This window comes from Pan paniscus, chromosome 16 (genome assembly GCF_029289425.2).
Source record: "Pan paniscus chromosome 16, NHGRI_mPanPan1-v2.0_pri, whole genome shotgun sequence".
NCBI classification, from domain to species: domain Eukaryota; kingdom Metazoa; phylum Chordata; class Mammalia; order Primates; family Hominidae; genus Pan; species Pan paniscus.
Window position 1 is genome coordinate 61067958 of NC_073265.2, and position 24192 is coordinate 61092149.

The 24192-nt window shown below is 48.5% G+C and overlaps 2 protein-coding genes across 9 annotated transcripts in view; one reads left to right on the forward strand and one right to left on the reverse strand.

Annotated features, from left to right (window-relative positions):
• Window positions 1-852: 852 nt before the first annotated feature.
• Window positions 853-13423, forward strand: NR2E3 (nuclear receptor subfamily 2 group E member 3). Its single transcript, XM_003818546.6, has 10 exons — window positions 853-2397; window positions 4469-4538; window positions 4650-6051; window positions 6654-6780; window positions 6937-7040; window positions 7126-7347; window positions 7507-7682; window positions 8564-8810; window positions 9187-9292; window positions 12734-13423. Exons 3-10 carry the CDS (start codon window positions 5958-5960, stop codon window positions 12864-12866), a joined length of 1209 nt encoding a protein of 402 aa, XP_003818594.1. The 5' UTR covers window positions 853-2397; window positions 4469-4538; window positions 4650-5957; the 3' UTR covers window positions 12867-13423.
• A 4042-nt stretch (window positions 13424-17465) lies between these two features.
• The window catches only part of MYO9A (myosin IXA), a 298032-nt gene continuing 291305 nt past the window's right edge, over window positions 17466-24192 (reverse strand). For all 8 annotated transcript variants that reach the window (XM_008971877.4, XM_034939060.3, XM_008971875.4 and 5 more), the window contains 2 exons: window positions 23000-23142; window positions 17466-22187 (listed from right to left, as the gene is read on the reverse strand). In XM_008971877.4, the coding sequence (XP_008970125.3) occupies window positions 21724-22187; window positions 23000-23142 (607 nt within the window). In that variant the 3' untranslated portion in view covers window positions 17466-21723. The remainder of the gene's footprint in view (window positions 22188-22999; window positions 23143-24192) is intronic.

Genomic DNA, 24192 nt, shown 5'->3' on the forward strand with positions numbered 1-24192 from the left:
CTGCAACAGAACTGAGACAGCCACCTCGCATGGTGCTTGGGAGTCAAGCCAAGCTAACCTGGAGGTCGTTCCTGTCAGTCATCTCGGGTACAGAGGAGGAAGAGGTGACCCAAGGTGGAGCAACAGATGGTGCATGTTCCAGACAGGCTGCTTTTTGTCTGCCTGTCCCAGGACAGGGCAGGGCCCCCGCCAGCCCTGCTTAGACCTTTAGAAGACTTCAAGGGGAAAAAGACTTTACTAGTCAAGGGCTGGGAAAACTGTGCAAGGGGAATATCTGATCATTTCTAAATGTTATCTTGAAAAGAAAAGAAAGAGGCTTTATTGAGAAACATTCCTGCTGGTGTCTGCCTCTCGGAGCCCTGCACCTTCCACTCCCTGCTCTAGAAAGAAAACCATTGATTCATTTAGGTCCTGCCAAGGAGACAAGCATCCCATGATCTTCAGCCAGAAATTCCCCTGGGCCACATGAAATCAAACTATCCATGTCTGTTTTGTAAGTGGCTTTGAAGTTGAGACATTGTGGACATATTTCCACGTAAATGAATATAGGAACACCACCAGCTGCAATGGCTGCATGGGATTCCACTGTACAGAGGGAGTAGAACTTATTTAGCCAGTTGTCTAGAAAATTGCTGCAGGGTACATCCATATAATTAAATCTTTGTAAAATTTTCCAAGGGATAGTTTCCTGGAGTGTGGATGGCTGAGACCTCAGCTCCAGGGCCTGTGCACTCCCCACTAGCTATGCTTCAAAGAAGGTGAAGACACTTGGGGGTGGGGGGCAGGAATTCGGGGGGTGGGCAGGAATTTGTGGGGGTGGGTGACTGTTTAAGAAATAAATCCTGGGCCAGGCATGGTGACAGCACTTTGGGAAGCTGAGGCAGAAGGATCACTTGAGCCCAGGAGTTCGAGACCAGCCTGGGCAAGACAGGGAGACCCCATCTCTATGAAAAACTAAAAAGTTAGCCAGGCATGGTGGTGTGCACCTGTAGTCCCAGCTACTTGGAAGGCTGAGGCGAGAGGATCTCTTGAGCCCAGGAGATTGAGGCTGCAGTGAGCTGTGATCTCGCCACTGAACTCCAGTTTATGTGACAGAGCAAGACCCTGTCTCAAAAAGAGAAAGAGAGAAAAAAAGAAAAGAAGGAAAAGGAAGGAAGGAAGGAAAGAAAGAAAGAAAAAATAAATCCTGGGGCCAGGTGCAGTGGCTCACGCCTGTAATCCCAGCACTTTGGGAGGCCGAGGTGGGTGGATCACCTGAGGTCAGAAGTTCAAGACCAGCCTGGCCAAGATGGTGAAACCCCATCTCTACTAAAAATACAAAAATTAGCCGGGCATAGTGGCGGGCGCCTATAATCCCAGCTTCTCGGGATGCTGAGGCAGGAGAATTGCTTGAACCCAGGAGGCAGAGGTTGCAGTGAGCCAAGATCACACCACTGCACTTCCAGCCTGGGCGACAGAGCAAGACTCCGTCTCAAAAAAACTAAAATAAAATAAGGAAAAAAGAAATCCTGGAAGATTTGTTCCCGGCACCCAGTATTGTGGCTGAGACATGCCCCAGACAAGAAGCCCAGAGAGCCGCTCCCCCTAGAGAGGCTAGGACAGAGGATTCCTTGCCAGGGCCCTGAGGATGCAGAGGGAGGTCAGTCCTGCTGCCTCTATCACGCCTTCTTATTCCACCCCCACCCGGCCCAGACCTCCTTGGAGTCAGAGGAAGTTGCTGACCTGTCCCCTGGGGGAATAATTGTATTAGTGATAAGGTGGCCTCTGGCAGCTTAGTCAGCAGATTCAGGGCTTTGGGCTGAGTAATCCTTTGGCGTCTGCCCCAGCAGCTGGTGATCACAGATCGGGGAGACCCCCCCAACCCCCAGGCCCTGCTGGGCTTTGGCTTCCTTTCCCCCAGCACAGTGCATAGGGCACAGCTCTGGCTGGCCTGACCTGCCAAAGAACCCAGGGCCAGGCTCAGAGGGGATTTGGGCTGGCATCCACGTGATGGAGTGACAGAATACAGTCAAAATCAACAGCGTAAAAATGGGCCGGTCAAACACTGCAGGGGGCTTTCATTTAGATGGGACTGGGTTTCTTGTGTGGCCTGGCTTGTTTTGTTTTTGCCATTTTAGGTAATACATACCCACTACAGAATACAGGGAAATATAGACAAGGTTGAAAACAGATTCTCTGTCCATTAAGTGCCTTGGGATCCTCATCCCCAGCTAACCCGAAACTCTAAGCCTGTTCCCTGGAATCTTCCATCTGGATGGAGGAGAGAAAGTTGACCTGGAGTGAGGTTCAACATAAGGACAAGATCTGCACCCGGACAAGCTCTCTCTCGGAGAGCACAGGCGGCCTGAGGAGTCAAAACAGGTGGCCTGTGGAGTCAGCACAGGCAGCCTGGAGGAGGTGAGCCCTGGACAGGCCTTCAGGGATGGGAAGGGTCTGGGCAGAAGGAGCAGGAGGGCCAAAGCCAGCCCCGCTCAGCGGCCTCCCCTGCGCCTGCTGCCCCTGAGAGAAGGAAGCGCTCTCCTCCAATAGCCCTGCCCCCGCTTCCTCCCTTCCATCTGCCCTTTCCCCTTCAGTTCACCTCCTTTAATTCCACCACAACCGCCCAATGGGACACCATCCTACTCATTCCAGAGAGCATGAAACTGAGAGGCTGAATAACTTCCCCAAGCCCACACAGCCAGGCTCTGAGAGGAGGGGTGCTGGCCCAAGCCTGCCCTTAAGCCCGGGCTCTCTGCAGGCCGGAGCAGCCCCTTCTCTCCTGCCGGCTGCCTCCCCATCAAGCCTGCAGGTGTCTCTCCAGAGATGCTGGGCATGGGGCAGGGTTTGAGGTACACCCACCTCCACCTCTCTTCCTGGCTCTTTCTCCTCTGTAGCTCCCATTTTAAAAGGAACTACATTCCTAAAATATTTTTCTTTAAATATCTAAATTCGTTGGGGAAAAAAATCTTTCCTTAATGTTACCCTCCCTGCCACCCCTCAGCCCCGTCTCCTTCCCTCACAGCCACGCTCCCTCCCCACAACTAGGCCTCCTGAATCATGCTCCCTCCCAGGGCACCAGCTCCTCCGGCTGCTGCTGAAACCCAAGGAGGCAGCTGCCCCTCCTGGGAGGGTGTCCTGGTGCAAAGCTGAGTGCGGTGCCAAGCACAGTTTGAAATCCTCATCTGCATCCCCAGCCTCCTCCACCACTCACTAGCTGTGTGGCCTGAAGCAAATTACTTAACTTCTCTGACTCTGTTTTTCCTCACCCATGAGTTGGAGCTAGTAAGGACAGCTCCTTTACAGGGCTGCTGTGAGGTTTGAAGGATCTGTGTAAGAACTTGGCATGCTTCCTTTCTGCATGACACGGAACACTTGCATGGTGACACCACCATTGCTGATTCCTCCCCGTCCCTGGCTCCCGCGACAGCGCAGCGCTGTCCTGAGTTTCCGTCTTGTCTCTGATGTGCCTTTCTCATCAGCTTGTCCTTGGCTCCAGCCACCAGAGTCTGAGACCCTTGAGCTCAGCCTTAGGCATTTTCAAAGCTGCACACATTTGCTCCAGGCGGCCCCCCAGTCCTGGGGTTACTACCTCTGTGCAGATAAATTGGGGGTGGTTTGGTCTGGGGCATGTGGAGCTGGACTCCACGGTGGAACTGATATGAAGTGGCCGTGGAAGCCGTGAGTGTGTGTGAAACTGCCCGAGGAGAGAGCGGGAAGGGCTGCTGGGACCAGCCTCTGGGTACATGGAGGTGATGACAAGTTCAAGGCAAAGACATGTGTTCCAGAAGAGATGGGAAAGAGCGGCTTCGGGAAGGAGGGAGTGGCCAGTCAAATTCATGGAGGATGGCCTCAGCTTCAGTCTTAGGTGGAGCTGGAGACCTTGTCCTGAGGGGCTTTTTGGCAGAGGAGGCAGGGAGGGGTGAGGACGGAGGAGAGGAGAACAGGTGAGAGCACCCAGCCCGGTGGCCTCGATCTTCTGAGGCCCCAGAAAGCGGATTACCCTGCAAAGCCCCTCGAGCTGACTTCCCAAATCCCTAATTGTGCTTCTCTGTCACAGGGAGGGTTAACCCCACTTACATAAGGGCCAGGCCCCGCCCCCTGTCCCCTTAACTCCATGATCCTTCTGGAAGCTTCACACTCTGCCCACTTCCCCTTGGGGTCTAAGGCTGGACCAACCCCACCCCAGCTCATCCTGAGGTGAGCTGTGGTCTGCTGGGGACAAGTGGTCCCCTCCAGGACAACATGGGCTTTCAGCTCTGTCCCGGGCAGGGAGGGGGCTGGCAAGTGGGCCTGGGGGTGGAGGAGCAGGCAAGAAAAGGCTGCTGAGTGTGACCTTCTCAGTAACCCCAAGAATATAACAATATCAACTGCACACACCATTTATTAGGTTCTTACTGAGTACCAGGCGCTGAAACACATTTCCTGAACCATTGTCTTTAGTTCCCCAACTACACCATAGGACAGGTGCTCTTCTCATCCTGTTTTACAGGTGAGGAACTGAAGTTTGGACAGATTGAGTCACTTTCTCAGGGACACATGGCTGGCCGGTGATGGAGAAGGTATTTGAACCTGGGTCTGCCTCTGCTCTCTCCACACTCCCTGCGGGGCCCCGGGGCTTACTATAAGGCAAGGATGTAAGACAAGTTCCTCCTTCCCTCTCCTTCCCACAGGAGCAGAGGCATCGCTGGGCTGGAGGTGGGAAGGATGGACCTGGGAGCAGCGCAGGGGCTGGTGTGGCAAGAGGCCGGCGGAGCTGTGAGGCCGAGTTCGGGGGGAAGGGGAGGGCTCCTGAGAGCCCGTGGCCAGGCTCAAGGTGGCTGTGTCCTCACTGGCTCTAGTCCTGCAGGCCTGGCTCTCCAGAGGAGCCTGCCAGCTCCTCTTCTGCCCCCTCACAGGCCTGAAGGAGACCCTCCAGATGGGGATCCAGGCCTCTTTCCTCCAGGCCAGCCTCAGACCCCACGGGGGACGGTTCTGGGAACGTCCTCTGTGCCAGGTGTCTGGGGACTGCTAGCCTTCTGGGGGGGCTGGATCCTCAAATCGTGAGCCCCAAGCAGTCCCTTTCCAAGGGATTGGAGTGAGAACCTTGTGGGGCAGAGCCAGATCTACCTAGGACCCAAGGGGAGTGTCTCAGGCAGGACCCCCACAGGCACAGACACACACACTGGCACACACTTGCCTTCGGATGTGTGCCAAGCAGCTCAAAAGGATTTAAAGTCCAGCCAGGCGGGGTGGCTCACACCTGTAATCCCAGCATTTTGGGAGGCTGAGGCGGGCAGATCACTTGAGGTCATGAGTTCGAGACCAGCCTGGCCAACATGGCAAAACCCCATCTCTACTACAAATACAAAAAAAATTAGCCGAGCGTGGTGGCAGGTGCCTGTAATCCCACCTGATTGGGAGGCTGAGGCAGGATAATCGCTTGAACCCAGGAGGCAGAGGCTGCAGTGAGCCGAGACCATGCTACTGCACTCCAGCCTGGGTGGCACAGCGAGACTCCGTATCAAAACAAAGAAAAAGATTTAAAGTCCTTGGGAGAGGTGGAGTCCACACCTCTCTTCAAGATGTGGCATGAAATGGTGAACAGCTGAGCACACAGGGCAGGAGGGCCCCGGGGGACCTTGGGCAGCCCGGGAACCAGCATGGGGTAGCAGGACTGACCGGCTCCCGGGGCACCTTGGTAATGCTGCAGGTGTGGCCAGTTGATCCCCTGTGGAGACAGTAAAGATTAAGAGGATCATAAACTGCGTCCAGCGGCTGCCCCGGGAGAAATCTCCTCAAGCCAGAGCCTGTGCTGTGAGGGGCTTCGGGACCTTGGGGCAGCTCCTGAGTTCAGACAGAGTTCAGGCAGGGAGACAGGGGCACAGAGAGACAGAGGTTCATGGACTGAGGCAAAGGCTGGGCCCGGCTCAGCAACCCAGGCCTCCCGCAGGCAGGCAGAGGCTGCCCTGTAACCCACGCAGACCAGACCAACAGCTCTGATGAGCTCCACAGTGGCTGCAGCTGCGCCTGCAGCTGGGGCTGCCTCCAGGAAGGAGTCTCCAGGCAGATGGGGCCTGGGGGAGGATCCCACAGGTATGGCTTCTGGAGGTAGGGTTGGGTCTGGGCCCTTGGGGAGCAGGGTAAGGGCCAGAGGTTCGCAGGGACCATGGAAGGAGCCAGAACAACTCAGACCCAGCCCCGCCGGCTGTGGGCAAGGGTGGGGTAGCCTGCGGGTAAACCCAGAATCGTAGAAACACGGTGGGGCGGGGATGGGGGTTGGGGGCGGGCAGGCTGCAGAGCCAGGACAGGACAGCCCAGCCGATGGGGAAGGAAAGAACAGAGAAGCGCCCTTAGGGCTTAACAGCATAGAGGTCCCTAGTGGTGTTGACAAGAATGTTTCTGTGGGATGATGGAGCCTGAAGCCACCCACAGAGAAGGGATGGGAGCTGGGAAAGTGGAGCTAGGGCTCGGACTCTTGCTGAAAATTGGCCATTGAGGGAGGAGAGAAGGCAAGGAATGGGGGTGGGGGCTGGGGTGTGGATGCACAGTGAGGGAGACATTTCTCCGGATGGAAGAGTCACGCGTGGGTTCGTTCAAATGCGGGTGAGCGGGGCCTGAGGACTGGGAAAGGGACCGGAGGGAAGGAGGGGAGCGTGCAGCCCTGCCCTGGCCCAGCCCTGCCCCCTGCCCCTCAGGCGTGAGCCCCTCGCTCCAGTGCCGCGTGTGCGGAGACAGCAGCAGCGGGAAGCACTATGGCATCTATGCCTGCAACGGCTGCAGCGGCTTCTTCAAGAGGAGCGTACGGCGGAGGCTCATCTACAGGTGAGTGCGGTGGGCCCTGCTGGGCGTCTGCCCCTGAGGGGTTCTGGAGGGGTGAGGGGGTGCTCAGGGGAAGAGGGGCTTGGGCAAAAATGTCCAAGCCCATGGCTCAGGGCATGGGAGGGACACTGACCCCTGGGGTCTCCTCTTCACCTGCAGGTGCCAGGTGGGGGCAGGGATGTGCCCCGTGGACAAGGCCCACCGCAACCAATGCCAGGCCTGCCGGCTGAAGAAGTGCCTGCAGGCGGGGATGAACCAGGACGGTGAGGCGGGGGCTGACCCGGGGGGACGTGACAAGAAATGGGCAGCGGGACTGGCGTGTCGTCCTGACCCTTCCTGCCTCCCCAGCCGTGCAGAATGAGCGCCAGCCGCGAAGCACAGCCCAGGTCCGCCTGGACAGCATGGAGTCCAACACTGAGCCCCGGCCGGAGTCCCTGGTGGCTCCCCCGGCCCCGGCAGGGCCCAGCCCACGGGGCCCCACACCCATGTCTGCAGCCAGAGCCCTGGGCCACCACTTCATGGCCAGCCTTATAACAGCTGAAACCTGTGCTAAGCTGGAGCCAGAGGATGGTGAGTGGGAGAGCAGCTGAGGGCACAGCAGGGCTTGGCTTCCCGGGTCACAGCAGGGCTGCAGCGCCTTGCCTTGATCCTCCCTCCCCCGGGGCCCCAAGTACTCCCTGCCACCTCCCGAGAAGCAGGCGCTAAGATCACAACCTCCTCCTCCAACAGCTGATGAGAATATTGATGTCACCAGCAATGACCCTGAGTTCCCCTCCTCTCCATACTCCTCTTCCTCCCCCTGCGGCCTGGACAGCATCCATGAGACCTCGGCTCGCCTACTCTTCATGGCCGTCAAGTGGGCCAAGAACCTGCCTGTGTTCTCCAGCCTGCCCTTCCGGGATCAGGTACCTACCGGCCTGCCTGCTGGGGAGCTAGGCTGGGCTGGGGTCAGGCGGCCCACTCAAGTCAACCAGACAGGGCACACACATCCCCATGCCAGTATGAATGCACACAGCTTGGATGGTGATGGCTGGGGACACACATACCTCTGATTCAGCGATGGCTGGGGTGCATCTCAGGGATGGTGACGGTGGGTGTGCATGCATCTCTGGCACAGGGATGATGGTCGGGGTGCACACCTAGGAGATGATGATGGCTAGGGACCTACAGGGCCCAGGGTCTTCTTAAGTTCTGGAAGACCCTGAGGCCCTGCAGACATTCTGTGGGTAACAAGTGACCTGCACACCCTGAACAGGCTGAGTGGCTGACTCTAGGCCCCCTTGGAGCACAAGTGCCTACGACTTCAGGGCTTGCATTTTAGTTCAATCTCTCCAGCTCTGGGCCATCCCTCTCGGCTTCTAATGGGCAAGCAGATCTTTCAGGAAAACCAGGAGGAGAGGCATGAGGAAGGTTTGAGGCCCTCAGCCAGTCTGTGTGCTGGGGTGGAGCAACTCAGAAGAGTCAGGCCACACCACTTGAATACACTCAACTTAGGACACTCATGAGGCATGTCTCTGAGGCTGCCCAACTTCCAGTGGCTCTGGGCGTTCCTAAATGTCCCAGCTGCAGCTCTGGATAGAACCCAGACAGTGTCTCAGATGGTAGGCAGCTGAGCCGGATGGTGCCAAATCCCAGAGCTCTGAGCCTCTGGCTGATGTCAGGAGAGCATTCTCGGGTCCCAGGACAGCACTTCCATTCCTTGGGTGCCTGAGATGGTGGCAGAGGCTCCAGACTGAGCCAGAGAAGCTGTGTGTCTGCCATAACAGGCACCCCTGTCTGAGCACAGGTGATCCTGCTGGAAGAGGCGTGGAGTGAACTCTTTCTCCTCGGGGCCATCCAGTGGTCTCTGCCTCTGGACAGCTGTCCTCTGCTGGCACCGCCCGAGGCCTCTGCTGCCGGTGGTGCCCAGGGCCGGCTCACGCTGGCCAGCATGGAGACGCGTGTCCTGCGGGAAACTATCTCTCGGTTCCGGGCGTTGGCGGTGGACCCCACGGAGTTCGCCTGCATGAAGGCCTTGGTCCTCTTCAAGCCAGGTAACTGAGTCTCTGCCCAAACCTTGAGTGGGAATTCTGGTGACTTCCATCTGCCTCTCACTCTCCCTCCACCACCCCCATGTGTGCAGATGTGTGTAGGCTTCTATCCTGGGGGGTGGGAGGAGAGTGGTGAGGCTGGACTCCCTTCTCCTTGGGGCCACTCCTGGTTGACTGTGAGGGGACAGGCCAGGCTGGGAGCCCCTGGGAGACCCTGAGCCCCAGCCGGAGCCCCTGGTGGCTCCTCTGGCCCTGGCAGAGCCCACCCCACAGGGCCCCAGGTCCATGTCTGCAGCCAGAACCCTGGGCCACCACTTCATGGCCAGCCTTATAACAGCCATAAACCTATGCTAAGCTCACTGGTGCTGCTTCTCCCCAGAGACGCGGGGCCTGAAGGATCCTGAGCACGTAGAGGCCTTGCAGGACCAGTCCCAAGTGATGCTGAGCCAGCACAGCAAGGCCCACCACCCCAGCCAGCCCGTGAGGTGACCTGAGCATGCGCCCACCCACTCATCTGTCCCTGACCTCTAACCTTTCTCTGCCTCTCCCACACTCTCCCAGAGCTCACTGATTAGACAGCACAAGGGTCTCAGTTCAACAGCATACAGCCAACATCTATGGTGTCCCAGGCACAGTGCCAGGCCTTGGGAGTGGGGACCAAGATGTACATAAGACAAAGCTACTGCCTTCTAGAGACAACCGGCAGTGACCTCACTGAAGACAAAAACTGCCCTAGCCAGGTACTGAGGGTTGCATGAATCTGCAGGAGACAGAGACCCCCTTGCATGGGAAACATAAAGCAGAATTGGGAGGGACTTTGTGGAGACAGGGCTGGACTTGAAAGGAAGAAGAAGTCTAAAAGAAAACATCATTTGCAAAGGGAGAGAGGGGCAAGCATGGTATGTTGTTAGAACAGGAGCCCACTTTGAAGGTATAACAGGTTCCTGCCAGTGAGAAATGGGGAGAATAAGCCAGAAAAGTACCCTAGGACCAGCCCGTTCAGGACTTTGAATGCCAGCCAAAGGCCACGTCTGACTTGGGAGGCAGAGGGCAGCTACTGCAGGTTTCCGAGCAGAGGGTCATACACAGGGCTGGACCTCACGCAGACTGGCATGGCCATGGGTCCAGAGGATACTACTGGGAAGGGGATGGCAGCTACTGCCACCTTCCAGATGGTTCCATGGAGTTCTGATCTTTGGGCATGGCCAGGGGGAGCAGAAGGGAGACTCTAGGAGTTGAAATGGGTCAGACCCGGTGTTTGGGTGAAGGTAAGGAATGAGGGAAGAGGAGCTCTTTGGGAGAAGACATTGTTAAAAATATAAAAAGGAAAGCCAGGAGGCAAGACGGTTTTGAGGGAAGATGATAAGGTGTTTTGTAGGTGCACTGAGCATCCTGTAGAGATGCCAAGCACATGGATGGCCCTGGCTAGGTTTGGGGGAGAGTTGCTGCAGGCTGAGTGTGGCTGCGCGAGGGTGGGGCAGGAGCCGGTGCTCTGGGACTACGCTGTTTGGCCCAGCACAGGCAGATGTCATGGAGCCTCAGCAAGGTTGGAACACTTGGCCTTCAGGCATCTACTGGCTATTTTAGACCATGTTATCTGCAATCTTTGGGGCTCCCGGCAGTTTCTTTCTGAAGAAGCAAGCTAATATGGGCATCCTTGCATCACCTCTAATCCAAGAAATGATTACAAGGAGAAAAGGTAATTTCCTTTTAAGAAAAGCCACAGTATACAAAGTATATGCCATATAGCACAGGAAGATTTGTGCTGCTTATGAGCATAGGGAGAACGCTGCTACTACTAAGACTTGACTTAGCATCTGAAGAGTGGGATTCAGAGACATTCAGAAACCAGCAGCCTTTCTCTGCCAAGTTTCTGTTGGAACCAACTCCCAGAGATGTCCTGGCATATTGGTTATGCGTCAAATTTCAAAATGCTGATTAAGATTTCCTATGTCCCTTTTATAGCGGTTCATTGCCTACTACAAGGGAATTGAGCGTGAAGATAGTGGTTTGGGGTTCTCTAATCCAGCATATTATTTCAGTTTTTAAAAACTGCAACACCCAGGAAGAAACACAATTACCATCGCCCCCTGATATGCACACAGACACCAAAGCGAAGTTCCACGAAGTAATTCCTACCCTTAGCTTTTACAATTTACCTGATATTTCTCTTTTCTTTTTTTTGAAAAGGCTGATTGTGACCCACTGAATTTAATTTCAGACCCACTAAGTGAGGCAATACCTGCAGTTTGGAAAAAACATTCTTTAACTGACTTTATAGTTATTTCTTCTTCCTCCCACTCTAATTTAGATCAGAAAAACAGAAGCAGGGAAGGCAGATGGGAGGGGTATACGACTTGCTCAGTGCTGCTCACTTGGCACTAGCAAGAGAAAGGAAGGCCTTAGGTTGGCAAAGCAAGTCCAGCAGATCACTGAGTGGTGGGGAAGTCTTCCCCGAAATTCACGGTGAGAGGAGCATGGGACTGCCCAATGTGGAGTAGCCTCCTTGATGCTGGGTGTTGACCCTGGCCATCAGACCTACCCAGGGAAGGTTTAGTTCCCCCATCTGTCTCTTGGGGCTTCACCATCCGTCTTTTGTGTTGCGGACTCCTGTCTTAGCAAATACTTTTTTTTTTTTTTTTTTGAGACGGAGTCTCTCTCTGTCACCCAGGCTGGAGCGCAGTGGCGTGATCTCGGTTCACTGCAAGCTCCACCTCCTGGGTTCACGCCATTCTCCTGCCTCAGCCTCCCGAGTAGCTGGGACTACAGGCGCCCACCACCACGCCCGGCTAATTTTTTGTATTTTTAGTAGAGACGGGGTTTCACCGCATTAGCCAGGATGGTCTCGATCTCCTGACCTCGTGTTCCGCCCGCCTCGGCCTCCCAAAGTGCTGGGATTACAGGCGTGAGCCACCACGCTCAGCCAGCAAATAGTTCTTATTTAAAACAATAAATATTTTTTTCAATGACTATCTCAGTCACCAAAATTATCCTTCAACTTCAGGACATTTTCAGTAATGGCTATCATCATCCTAGGTGGTATACAGACAGGAATTTGTATTCTTACAAACAATTCTTATCTACTAAAAACTAATCATATAATTATAATACTTATATATGAGATTAATAATAATATTTTCATATACAGGTGCTCCTTGACTTATGATGGGGTTACATCTGGATAAACCCATTGTTAAGTTGAAGCTACTGTAAGTTGAAGATGAATTTTCATACATAACCCATCTTAAGTCAAGGAGCATACTGAATGCTTATCACTTTCACACCATGATAAAGTCGAACCATCTGTATAGAGTTAATATAAATTTCACTTTATAATCTTTACATATAATAAACAATATTTACTCATTATTTTCATTGCACTCCTAAACTAAATGGAGGGTGGTGGCTCACAATGGGTCGAGGTAGGTGGAGGCAACTCCTCTGGTTAATGCGGCTTTTCTTTTTTCTTTTTTCTTTTTTTTTTTTTTTTTGAGACGGAGTCTTGCTCTGTAGCTCAGGCTGGAGTGCAGTAGCGGGATCTCGGCTCACTGTAAGCTCCGCCTCCCGGGTTCATGCCATTCTCCTGCCTCAGCCTCCCAAGTAGCTGGGACTACAGGTGCCCGCCACCACGCCCAGCTAATTTTTTGTATATTTAGTAGAGACGGGGTTTCACCATGTTAGCCAGGATGGTCTCGATCTCCTGACCTTGTGATCCGCCCGCCTCAGCCTCCCAAAGTGCTGGGATTACGGGCGTGAGCCACCACGCCTGGCCTGAATGTGGCTTTTCCTCGAAATTCCTCCTGACCCACTCTGGGGACCTCATCTCTCCTCTCCTTCCTCCCCTCCCTTTCCTGGGAGGGCAGCGCCCCAGGGACTAGTGCTCAGAAGCTGGTCGTAAAACTGATGGCGTCCTCTCTCCTGTTCAGGTTTGGGAAATTGCTCCTGCTCCTCCCGTCTTTGAGGTTTATCACTGCGGAACGCATCGAGCTCCTCTTTTTCCGCAAGACCATAGGGAATACTCCAATGGAGAAGCTCCTTTGTGATATGTTCAAAAACTAGTGGGGGTGGAGGTGAAATGTTTCCAAGCACTCTGGAAAACAATCTACTGAAACGAAACATTTGCCTGCTCTTTGCCCCAGCAATTCCTCTTAGGTGTGTGTACCCAGCAGAAATGCCTACTGAAAGATATTGTAAAAATATTCATAGCAGCTTTATTCATAATAGCCCCAAACTGTATATTGATGGTAGGATGAATTAACAAATTGTGGTATATTCATATAATGAAAAATAATTTAAAAAGAATGAATTACGGATACATGTGGCAACACAGGTAAACTTCACAGACATAAAAGTTGAATGAAAGAAGCCAGGCAGAAGTTCCATTTATGCAGAGTTCAGGAACAGGCAAGACTAATTGACAATAATAGAAGTTGGAATAGTGGTTACTTCTGGGTGGTGGGGGATTGATACAGAGGGGGCTCATGGGAGCCCTCTGGTGTACCAGAAATGTTGATTTTGATCTGGGCAGTGGTTTCACAAATGTATTCATACGTAATAATTCATTGAGCTGTGCACTTTATTTTGTTAGACCTCAATAAAAAAGTAAAAAAAAAAAAACAAACCAGAAAAATGAGTGTGGTCAAGGCTCTCCCTTTGGGGACGCTGAAGGAATGAGCGCAAGGTCTTTGAGTTCCATCTGGGTTCCACTCCAAGTCAGAGACCAGGCGCAATGAATTCAAGCCCAGTGGAAAATCTCCCATAGAATTCAACCACCCAGCTTCTCTCCAGATGGCATCCCATCATCCGCAGCATCTCTCAACCTTTATCTCCTATCTCCTGCCTCATCTCCTTCCTAAGTAAAGAACACCTTCCAACTCAACATAAGGCAGCTACAGGTACGTTTTGTGAAAGGGACTCTTCATCACTTCTCAGGTCCTTATGGAAAGATACAGCTCAGACAAACCTCATCATTTTCTTTTTCTCTTTTTTCTTTTTTTGAGACTGAGTTTTGCTCTTGTTGCACAGGTTGGAGTGCAATGGCGCAATCTTGGCTCACGACAACCTCCGCCTCCCGGGTATAAGTGATTCTCCTGCCTCGGCCTCCCGAGTAGCTGAGATTACAGGTATGCACCACCATACCCAGCTAATTTTGTATTTTCAGTAGAGACGGGGTTTCTCCATGTTGGCCAGGCTGGTCTAGAGCTCCCGACCTCAGGTGATCCACCCACCTTGGCCTCCCAAAGTGCTGGGATTACAGGTGTGAACCTAATCCTTTTTGAAGATAGACCCAGATGACTGTGAAAATAATATTTTAACATGTTAACATAGATCAGGCAATGTATATATTAATAGCAGGCAGTGAGCCGGGCACTTTTTAAATTGCCATTTAATCCTCGGATTAACTCTGAGGGAAGAGCTAATTTTCTCCATTTATAAGTGAAAAAACTGATGCTTAGAGAGGACTCAAACCTTGGTGTGACTCTACCTAATGCTGCTTAACTTTGGCACCGCCTCTTTCCCAACTTCCCCTTCACTTTTGGAATGAAAGACTGAACAATTCTGTTGCATTTTCTGCCTTCAAAGGATAAGTGCTTGAAATCAAGACAGAAAGGGTCATGTGAGAAGGCTGAGAAATCCGAGGGGTTCCCTGTCCTTTGGCTTGTGTTTGAATTCCCTTAGCTGACAGAAATGCCCTATCTACTCAGGAACTCAGAACCGCTAGGGCTGGTGCCAGAGAGGAAAGAGTATGGCAAATGCTGCCCAGCTGAAGCCCTTCTTACTTCAGCCCCCAGGCTACTTCAGATTCTCTCCAACTTTTGAAAGTATCAGAGTGGCCTCAGTTAATCGGTCAACTAATGTCTATAATGCCATTATACAGTCCAATTCCCTATCAAAAGTTTTATCCATATGAGCTAAGCCCTGAGCAAAGCCACCTTAGTAAGACACATGGTTGAAATATGACATGACCAGCCCTGCGTATGTATCTTACAGTTTGGCTTTGGAGGACATGGTAAGACTGCAAAGGTAGCCTGCTGAAGTTCACAGGCTAGCATCTGGGATGTGTGAGCACAGCACATCTACATTGGGAAGGAGATTTGAGGGCTCTCCAAGAAGTCTTGGAGAATTAGAGGAAGTACATAAGCTGGATTGTCTGCTGTCAATCTGGCATCAATACCACCCCTCCCCCACTTCTAAGGGCTTTTCTTCATTGCAGAGATGCCAGGAAGGAACTACCTTTCCCAGAAACCCTTTCCCCTAGGAATTGCTAATGAAAGACACTCACAGGAGATTTTTTTCCCCCCTAATGCCAAACTGATTAAATTTGGCATTAGGAAAAAGAGAAGCCATTTTTCTTTGGAGACACTGCAGCCCTGTCGTGGGAAAATAGATTTCATAGCAGCCTCCTGGCTAGAATTGCACTAGCTTCCAGGCAAGCTCTTGAGAACTCCTCTGGAACTTTTAGCTGAGATTTGCGTTGGCTTTCTTGACCTGTGGGAGTATCTCTGACCTTTGTTAGATCCTAATTTCTGTATTAAGTCCATCTCACCTGGAATACAAAGTGGCCTCTGTTCTCCTAACCTGGTACAGCTCTCAGCATGTCTTACAGACAAGAATACAAACTCCTGTTTGTAAACCACCTAGGATGATGGCAGCCATTATTCAACTTCTTGTTGTAGATTGGCTCTACAGAAATTCTGATGAGTAATGGCTTTTCCATTGCATTTAGGGTCCTTATTAGGAGGGTAGATAATTTGAAAGCTTTTTTTTTTTTTCCCCCTCAATGCCAGAAATATCTTTGGCTATGAAGCACCACAGAGGTAGTCCCTGTGGGACTATCTGGGCCTTTCTTTTCAAATAAAGCTAGTTTTTAGATTCACGAGACACTTCTCTACCCACAAGGGGATATTTCAAGGTAGGAAGGGCAGGGAAAGACTCAAAGATGCCAAGAAGTGCAACCTCATAGTCAAACCCAGGTATCATGGATGACTAGTCTCTATCTGGTGGACATCACTGGTGTTCCCCACTAGAATGCAGGCTCCACAGGGCAGAGATCTTTGTTTTGTTCACTAATGTACCCTAAGCACCTAGGACAATGCCTGTGGGCACTACCTGGAAGTGACATACTCCTTGACTGTGAGTCTGAGATACCTATAAGATTCAACAGTCAGATATTACATGTACTTTATCTACTTTCATGTTTATATCTCTGGCTCTAAGACACTGTACTGCCACCCATTCTAGGGGCAAAAGCAATTTAAAAAACAAACCAAACCAAAGCTCTGGTCACTTTATAACTTGCCTCTCCTTATATACCTTTCTGTTCTCAGGTCTTCATAATCACAATAGTTGTCTTCTCAGTAATCTCAGGGGCAAGTTTTAAGAATGTATTTCGGCTGGGTGTGGTGGCTCACACCTGCAATCCCAGCACTTTGGGAGGCCGAGGAAGGCAGATCACCTGAGGTCAGGAGTTTGAGACTAGCCTGGCCAACATGGTGAAACACCGTCTCTACTAAAAATACAAAAATTAGCCAGGCATGGTGGCAGGCACCTGTAGTCCCAGCTACTTGGGAGGCTGAGGCAGGAGAATCACTTGAACCTGGGAGGTGGGAGTTGTGGTGAGCCGAGATTGTGCCACTGCACTCCAGCCTGGGTGACAGAGTGAGACTCCATCTCAAAAAAATAAAAATAAATAAAAATGGTATTTCTAGGTTTTATTTGGGCAACTAAGGGAATTTTAAACAATTAACACTTCATATTTCAATGTAATATAAATTTAATGCAAAAATGAAAATGTAAATGTAACGTAAAAACAAGTGAGAAGGATGCCCCCAGAATTTTAAAAATTGAATACATTTGGCATTAGGGACATGTTTTTTTCCCCATGTAACCTTAGACCTGATTTGGCATTTTGGAACCACTGATCCTAGTCAATCCTCTCATCCAATATCTGCCTAGCCAGCACCTTTTATTAGGTGCTGGGATCTAAGAGTCAGCAAGACAGGTAAGTGTTTGACGCTGTGAAAACTGAGAGCTGTTGAGAACACAGACCTCTAACCCAATTCACAGGGTCAGAGCAAACTTCCTAGGACAACTACCTTTTACACTAAAACCTGCGAGTCAGTAGGAGTTCTCCAAAGCTGGGAGTTTGGGAAACAGAACTGACTTCCAGATAAGAAAACTAACATTCAGAGAGAGCGAATGCCTTTCCCAGACATGCAGTAAAGTTGGTAGCAGAACAAAAATGACAAACTGAGTTAAAATTTCTGTTTCTATTGCAATGTGTTGCTTTGAATTTCAGTGAGAATCCTTGGGCCCTCTATTAGCAACCTTGCTACTTCTTCAAGTGGCCAATTTAGGGGAGGATCCTAAATGCAGATTTACTGCTTTTCCTCCCCTTCTAGCCTTAAACCGATTAAATGAAGTCTTGACAGCCAGCAGCCTGCATCCACTACAGAAAAAACGACACCTTGAATCACACCTTCACTTGAATTCAGTTGAGTTCCAGTGACTACCACCTCTGTGCTTTGTCAACTTTGGGTTGAGTCCTTTCCTGAAAACACATCAGTGTAACTAAGAAGTCACTGCTGTTTCTTGGAGTTGGGTTGGAATAGTTGGAGTGGGAGCCAGGATGGTTGGAAAACAAACCACACATATTGCTGCTTCTGGAAGCTTTGTTCTTTAATGAGCCATGGGGTGATTTGTTCATCAAGCTGCTTTTGTGTAGCCATACAGTGCATATTTTGAGTGACACAAACTGCACTTTATACAGATGATATCTTGTTACCCCTCAACCCCCCGGCAAAGAAAAAAAAACAAAAAGGAAATTACAAAGTGCCTATTGATTGCATCCGGAATGTAATCAGTTCCGTGGGTGAGATAAATCATTCTTCTTATAGAATTATTCTATTAAACAGTAAAATGTTATATTTCACAGGATATGTCCTTTTATAATACAGTTTTTTAAAAAAATTTACACTCAGCATACTTATAAATTACTTAAAATCCATTAAAATAATATAATACTAATCTGTAGTCCACACCTTTCCCATAGTAAATACAAATACTTGGTTCAAAAGGTGCAACTTTTATATGACCTCAGAGGGCTGATAAATAGGCATTAAGAATGGATGACTAGCAAGGTGACAGGCCCATTGTTGGGGCTTTTTTGAAAATAGTTTCAACCAGGGGACCAACATGAGACCTAATAGATCCATCTCCACAATCATCATTTTGCTGTTAACCTTTCAATACCCAATCAAATGTGGGAGTCATTCCAGAGAAAAGTGGTTAAAAGTAGTCTAGGGCATAGAAAAAGAGGACTCTCACAGATACCAAGGAGTTTTACTACCAAGGCCAGCATGGTATTGCAGGACAGTGCTGGGGAGTTGTCACAAGAGTATGGGTGGACATAACACATTTGTCCATACAGAATGATGCATGCCCCGCATCCAGCTTCCCACCAAGAAGAAAAAAGAGAGGAGGATGAGGAAAGCCATGGAGTGAGTATGTTTCTTTTTAAAATGCAAACTCTCTTAGCTTTGAACACATCCTGAGAATCCTTTCTTCTTTCTAGTTTACCAAAGTGCTTGTTACACTGAAAAACACAGCCCACAGGCACTGAGGTGGGACTACAGAACCTTGCTGGACCACATCTTTTCAGCACATTTCTGTGACCCTCTGTTTTTGATGGAGAAAACAACGCTACTGTTATGAAACACAGAACGGAGTCTTCATTAATCTTCCAGCAGGGTAAGCGCTCTGGCAGGTTTCCAAAGCATGAGAAGGTGGGGGCTCTAGTATTCCATCCCAGGACCTCTGGCCCTTTTGTCTCTCTCTGCAAGGCTCATAGTTGGAGGGCTGTATCTCCCTTTGTGTTTTCAGAAGCCCAGAGTGGCAAAATAATTTAAATGGCAGGAGGTACAAAGTATGTTGTAAACTAAGCCTCCCTGAATCCTGCTGTATTTGCTGTTGATTTGCTTCAATTTGTGATACAGAATGAAATCAAACTTCTCTGCTTTTGTTACATTTTCCATAATAAGTACATACTAAATTACAGGGATACATTCACTTTAATGGGCAGAGTTGAAAATTCAGGTTTTGTTTGGGGCTGGGAATGTGTGCTGTGAGAAGAGTGCTCTGCATTTTGGAGTATGGGCTCCAAATGTGGAGCTGCCCCACTGCTGCCATGCAGAGATCAAACAAGCAAAGGAGAAGCACTATGGAACCACAAATGTGATGCATATTAAGGGCTAACAGTTTCATAAGTGATTGTAATGCGGCATCACTTTGTGGTGACATAACTTTACCATGCAGAGGGCCAGTGAGAACAGATGGATGCAGACACAGCGTTTGGTTCTGAAGGTTTTTAAGAGTTATGGCTTCATCTCTTGATCAGGCCAACAAGGCCTACTACCCTATGTAAACAATGGCTTTCCCTCAAAGGGAGGGCCCCACACTGCTCTCCACTCTTACCATTTTGTGGATCTCTCCTCCTCACCCACCCACCCCAATCCTGGCAGATTAAATTACTAGAAATCCACAAATCTAGCAACTGAAAAAACAAGTTTTTTTTTTTTAATTGAATTTTATCCAAACTGGAGTTTCAGGTCCCTGAGAAAAATTATAAAGTCTCTTAACATCCATCACCTAGTTCCTTTAAAGTGACCTACATCAGTCGTTTTTTAACTGCCAAAAAACTTATTTTGCCAAAAAAGCCCCACAAAGATTTAGAAGGAAGAACATGTGCCAACATGTGTTCTTCTGGCCATTCCTCTGGGCCACAGGAAATTATTCCATAAGGGCAATCTCTTTTTTTCATACAGGATTTAACCAACATTCTGGAGCAAGTGCAGAGTAACAATTAATGCCCAGCAGTACACTACTCTCCCAAGAACACTGAAACACAGACTGTGCAACCTGGCACGGGGCTGAGGAACCAGCAATCCCACTCTAACACACCATGCTGAGGGGTTTTCCTCTATCCTCTAGGAGATTCTCTGAAATTCAGATTTTTAAAAGCTTAACAAACATTATTTATTACTCCTCAGGACAAGATGAACAAGGTGGCAGATGTCTGTGGGATATAAAGCATAACATTTGCTCATTAACTATCATTATTCTGGAGATTTTAATAGCTTCCTTTCTCTGGCTCAATTCTGAACCCAAAGTAGGGAGAGGTAAGACTCCTGCTACCTTTAGCTGCCACTCAGAATTATGCTCCAAGTCTAACCTCTGGGGCTGGCCAATAACCACTGAGGCAGTGGCGTGAGGTTCAGTGTTGTGTAACAGGAGAGAGAGACTCTGCCTTAACAAAAGACTTAATATTTCCACAACTTCAAAGAAGTATGAAAAGGAAGAATACCCAAAATACAGGTTATAGATGGTAAAGGCTCTTTTTCAGAGCAGTGCATGTAGTAGCAAGACAAGATGCATTTAGTAACTTTAAAAATAAACATTTCACATACTTATCTCAAGAAAGGCTATCATGTTTCATTTTTCATATATTATAAATAGCAAAAACAGATTTCTAATCCCACAAATGCTAAGATACTTAAAATGCTATTATAACTCATGTGTATGAAGACCACCCAGTGGTGAAAATGATGTCTTATTAATTCCCTCAACCCAGGGATGAATGGCTCTCATCCCCCTGTCCAGTGGCCCCTAATCTGTGGGAAGAAATTCCATGGGAAGGAGGGAAGCACAAGGTTAAAAAGAAATATGCCTACTATACATACATATTTACAATAAACTTCAGTAACCAGAATATTAACAAAAATAGCTTCAAGTAGTCCTTGATTTTTTTCCATCTATTTAATACTGATAGTCTGAGAAAAGGAAGATAAAAGTTAGTTAGATAGGTCATATTAAAAACCTTTTTATTTTTTGGCAGCTTTCTGTAACACTTATTCATGCAATATTGTATATGAATGTTTTTGGAAACTAACTAAACGGTCACATTATTATTTGTTTGTTTGAGTCTGTGGTGGGAATCCACCAGCAGATGAACAGGCTCATATGCGGTTTTCGGTTTAATCTATACAAAGAGAAAAGCCTGAATGGCTTAGGATCAAACCTTCATAAGTTTAGGGATCACCATATCTCTGGGAAACTAAAAAATAATGTAGAAGAATCTGATCCTAGGACCAAGAAACATGAGAACAGTATGGCTACTGACACTTCAGCCCATGCAATGTATTTGGCAGGAACTAAACAGGAGTTAAACCAGCACTGATTATTATGACATCAAACATCATCAAAAAAAAAAAATAGGTATTCTCTTCTTCACTGTATAACAAGATATCTGAGACACGCTCTGATGGCTTAATGGAAACAATCACGTTTTTTTTTTTTTTTTTTGCTTTCCCCAGAATATAACATGGAGTGTTTTTTCAGAAATCTTAAAATAGAGGGATTAGGCTTTTTGTTTGTAAGTAAGTTTTTGGAAAAAAATTATATTCTACCCTAGCTCCTAACTAACTATCCCAAAATAAACCGAAAGGCTTTTGCTTTCATGGTTAAGAAAGATTTATACGTTTTCTTCAAATGTCAGAAATGAGAGGGTCCCTCAGGACAGCAATATCCCCCCTAGTTCAACACCCACCTTTGGGAAGGGAAAAGAGGGTGGGGGAGAGGCAACTACAACTGACCCAAATCCCCAGGCCCTAGGTGGCTTTGTATAGTAAAAATCTCAATTCAAATACAGCAGCCAAGGCACAGCTGGCACCATCCCCAGCAGGCTTTCTGCTTCTGCAGGAGGCCCAGGAATTCCGCACATACAGTCTTAGCCATATGCTTAGAAAAGAGGCAGGACCACAATTAGGATTGACTATTGTGGACGAGGTGATGAAACGCAGCCCCAAAGGTGAGATTTGTTTACCACTCTGTAGCCACGGAGGGACACACATCTGCCAGTTCAGACCATAAATTCATTATTTCCAAAGAGTGCTAGCTGTTGGTTGGAGGTGCAGTCTGGGTCCACAGTTTTTCTGCGGCCAGACATGACTGTCCCCTCTGGGGTCTCTTTGGTTTTCTGAGGTGAGTTTTTCACAGTCTTTAATTTTTGTTTGCCCTTTTCCGGGTTGAAGGTTCCTCTGCTGATGAACTGAGGCTTGTCTTCCAGGAATTTGGTCTGGCCCAATGGTCCTTCCATTCCCAGGGCCTCATTACCTGAGGCAGCTCGGTAGAATGGAGATTTGGAATAAATCTGAAATAGTTTTCTGGTCCCATGAGATGATGCCGTGTTAGACAGACATAAAGAGGAGACCGAAGAGTCCACGACATCTAAAGAGTCTTGCTGCTTTTTAACTTGCTTTCGCAACTTGCTGGAAGGTTCAGACTTGCCAGCTGTCTTCAGGGAGCTAAGGGCTAAGCTTCTTTCTAATGCAAAAAAGAGACCAAAGATGTAAATGACAGTGCCCTCTAAAGCAAATCATCATATAATGAATAGCTGCCACTGTTCACACATGAAACTGGGTGGGATAAGATTCAGAGGGTCCAGGATGACTTACTATGGGCACAGTCACAGTCAGAGAGAGCTCACCATCCATTTCTCTATGAAGCATTTCCGAATCATCCCCAAGGAAATCTGGTGTTTGACTATGCCATCAGCGGAGGCCTAGAACAGTCACTATCATTTCAAAAACTGCCAGGATATGCAGGTAAGTCCTACATCTCCCTGAGACATGCCACCCAGTTAAACACCTCCTTTGTATATGTATATAGTCCCACCTCACAGTGGGGCACAATGCCTGCCACCCTCAGAAAATGGGTTATGGGTCAGTAAGACAACATATATTGTGATTATTGGCTTTTCTCTGTGGTAAGTACAGGATAAAACATTAAATTACCAAAAAAAAAAAAAAAAAAAAACTCAATCACGTTGAAGAGTTGGTTTGATAAACAATGTATATGGAAGCTTTATAAAGACAACAGGAAAAAAAAGACCTTCCGTGGAAGTCAGGAATCTAAGTGGCAAAGACAATTATATTTCTTATCCCCATCCAGGTCACTACCTGTATGCCAAATGATGAAGGCTAAAATTATATGGATAAAAGGACAAAATTCCTCAAGACTTTGTTATTGCTGATGTACGGTCAGTAAATTCTTAAAAGACTTTGTCTTAGTTTTGGAATCTTTATTCCTCCTTTGCAAAACAAATCTGGAGTCTTTGGTCTACCATGTTCACTTACCTGATTTCTCAGAGATAGCACATTCAGACTCCATATTCAAATTTTCTGAGCTATCAGCAGTCCCAATGGAGGCCTCAGACTCAAGGGTTTCATCGTCAGAGGCACGGGGTTCCAGTACAAGCATCTCAAATGTTAGCTCCTCCCTGTAAGACACAATCAAGAAACCATTAGCATTTGATAGGAAGTGGAAGGAAGATAACAGAAAAAAAGATCCTCCATGGAAGTCAGGAATCTAAGAAGCAAAGAGAGTCCATTTTTACTGTCCCCATCCAGGTGGTGATGAGGACCTGTATGCCAAATATGGTGAAGGCTAAAACTATATGGACTAAAGGACAAAATGACAGATAGCCAATCTAGGACCAATAATAGGGGTAAGGGTAGGGTGAAGAAAGATGTAGTGGTGAGATCTTTCAGTAAAATGAACTCTGAACTGATAAGCAGGAGATCAGGGCTCTAACCTTGTTCATAATATCCATAATGCATCAGGAAAGTACCTTTCTCTTCTGGACCTCAGCTTCCTACCACAAAACAAAGAGATTAAACTAGATAACCTCTAAGATTCCTTCCAGCTCCTAAACTATTTTCCATGAAGCTTACTAACTGGCTATAGACGATACCCTCTATCTTCACCACAGAGACCTCTAGACGAAGAAAAACACTGATTGATCTTTTCTGTCCTTTGAAGCTTATGCCATCTTCAGTTGTCGTATTCTCTAGTCTCCCTTCTTCATCACGGTCACCCAGCTACCTCTCAGTAATGCCCCACATTCTGTGAGGTCTTTGGTACTCAGATCCTAATCTTGCTTTTTCACTAATGCCTGACATCACCTGATCTATTCAATTAATATCTTTGTAAAAACTCATCTGAATATTCTAACACTGAAGTTCCTTTATGTTTGCAACTTCTAACAATATTCTCCTCCACTTTATAGAAGCTACCTTCTCCAATGGGCAGATCCTGGAGCTTGTCATTACCTGAATACACCAACTCTGAATCCAACACTCCACCCTGTTCACAACCTCCTTATCCTTCCAATTCTTACTCACCTTCTAATCAAGTCTCTTCCCTAACAGAGCCCCTTACCTTTACTTCCCCTTTACCTGGCTTGAGATCCATGAACAATCATTTCAAGAACAGTATCACCAGCATTACAATTGTCTGAGGCCATGTGCATTCTGAGACTCTGCTCGTT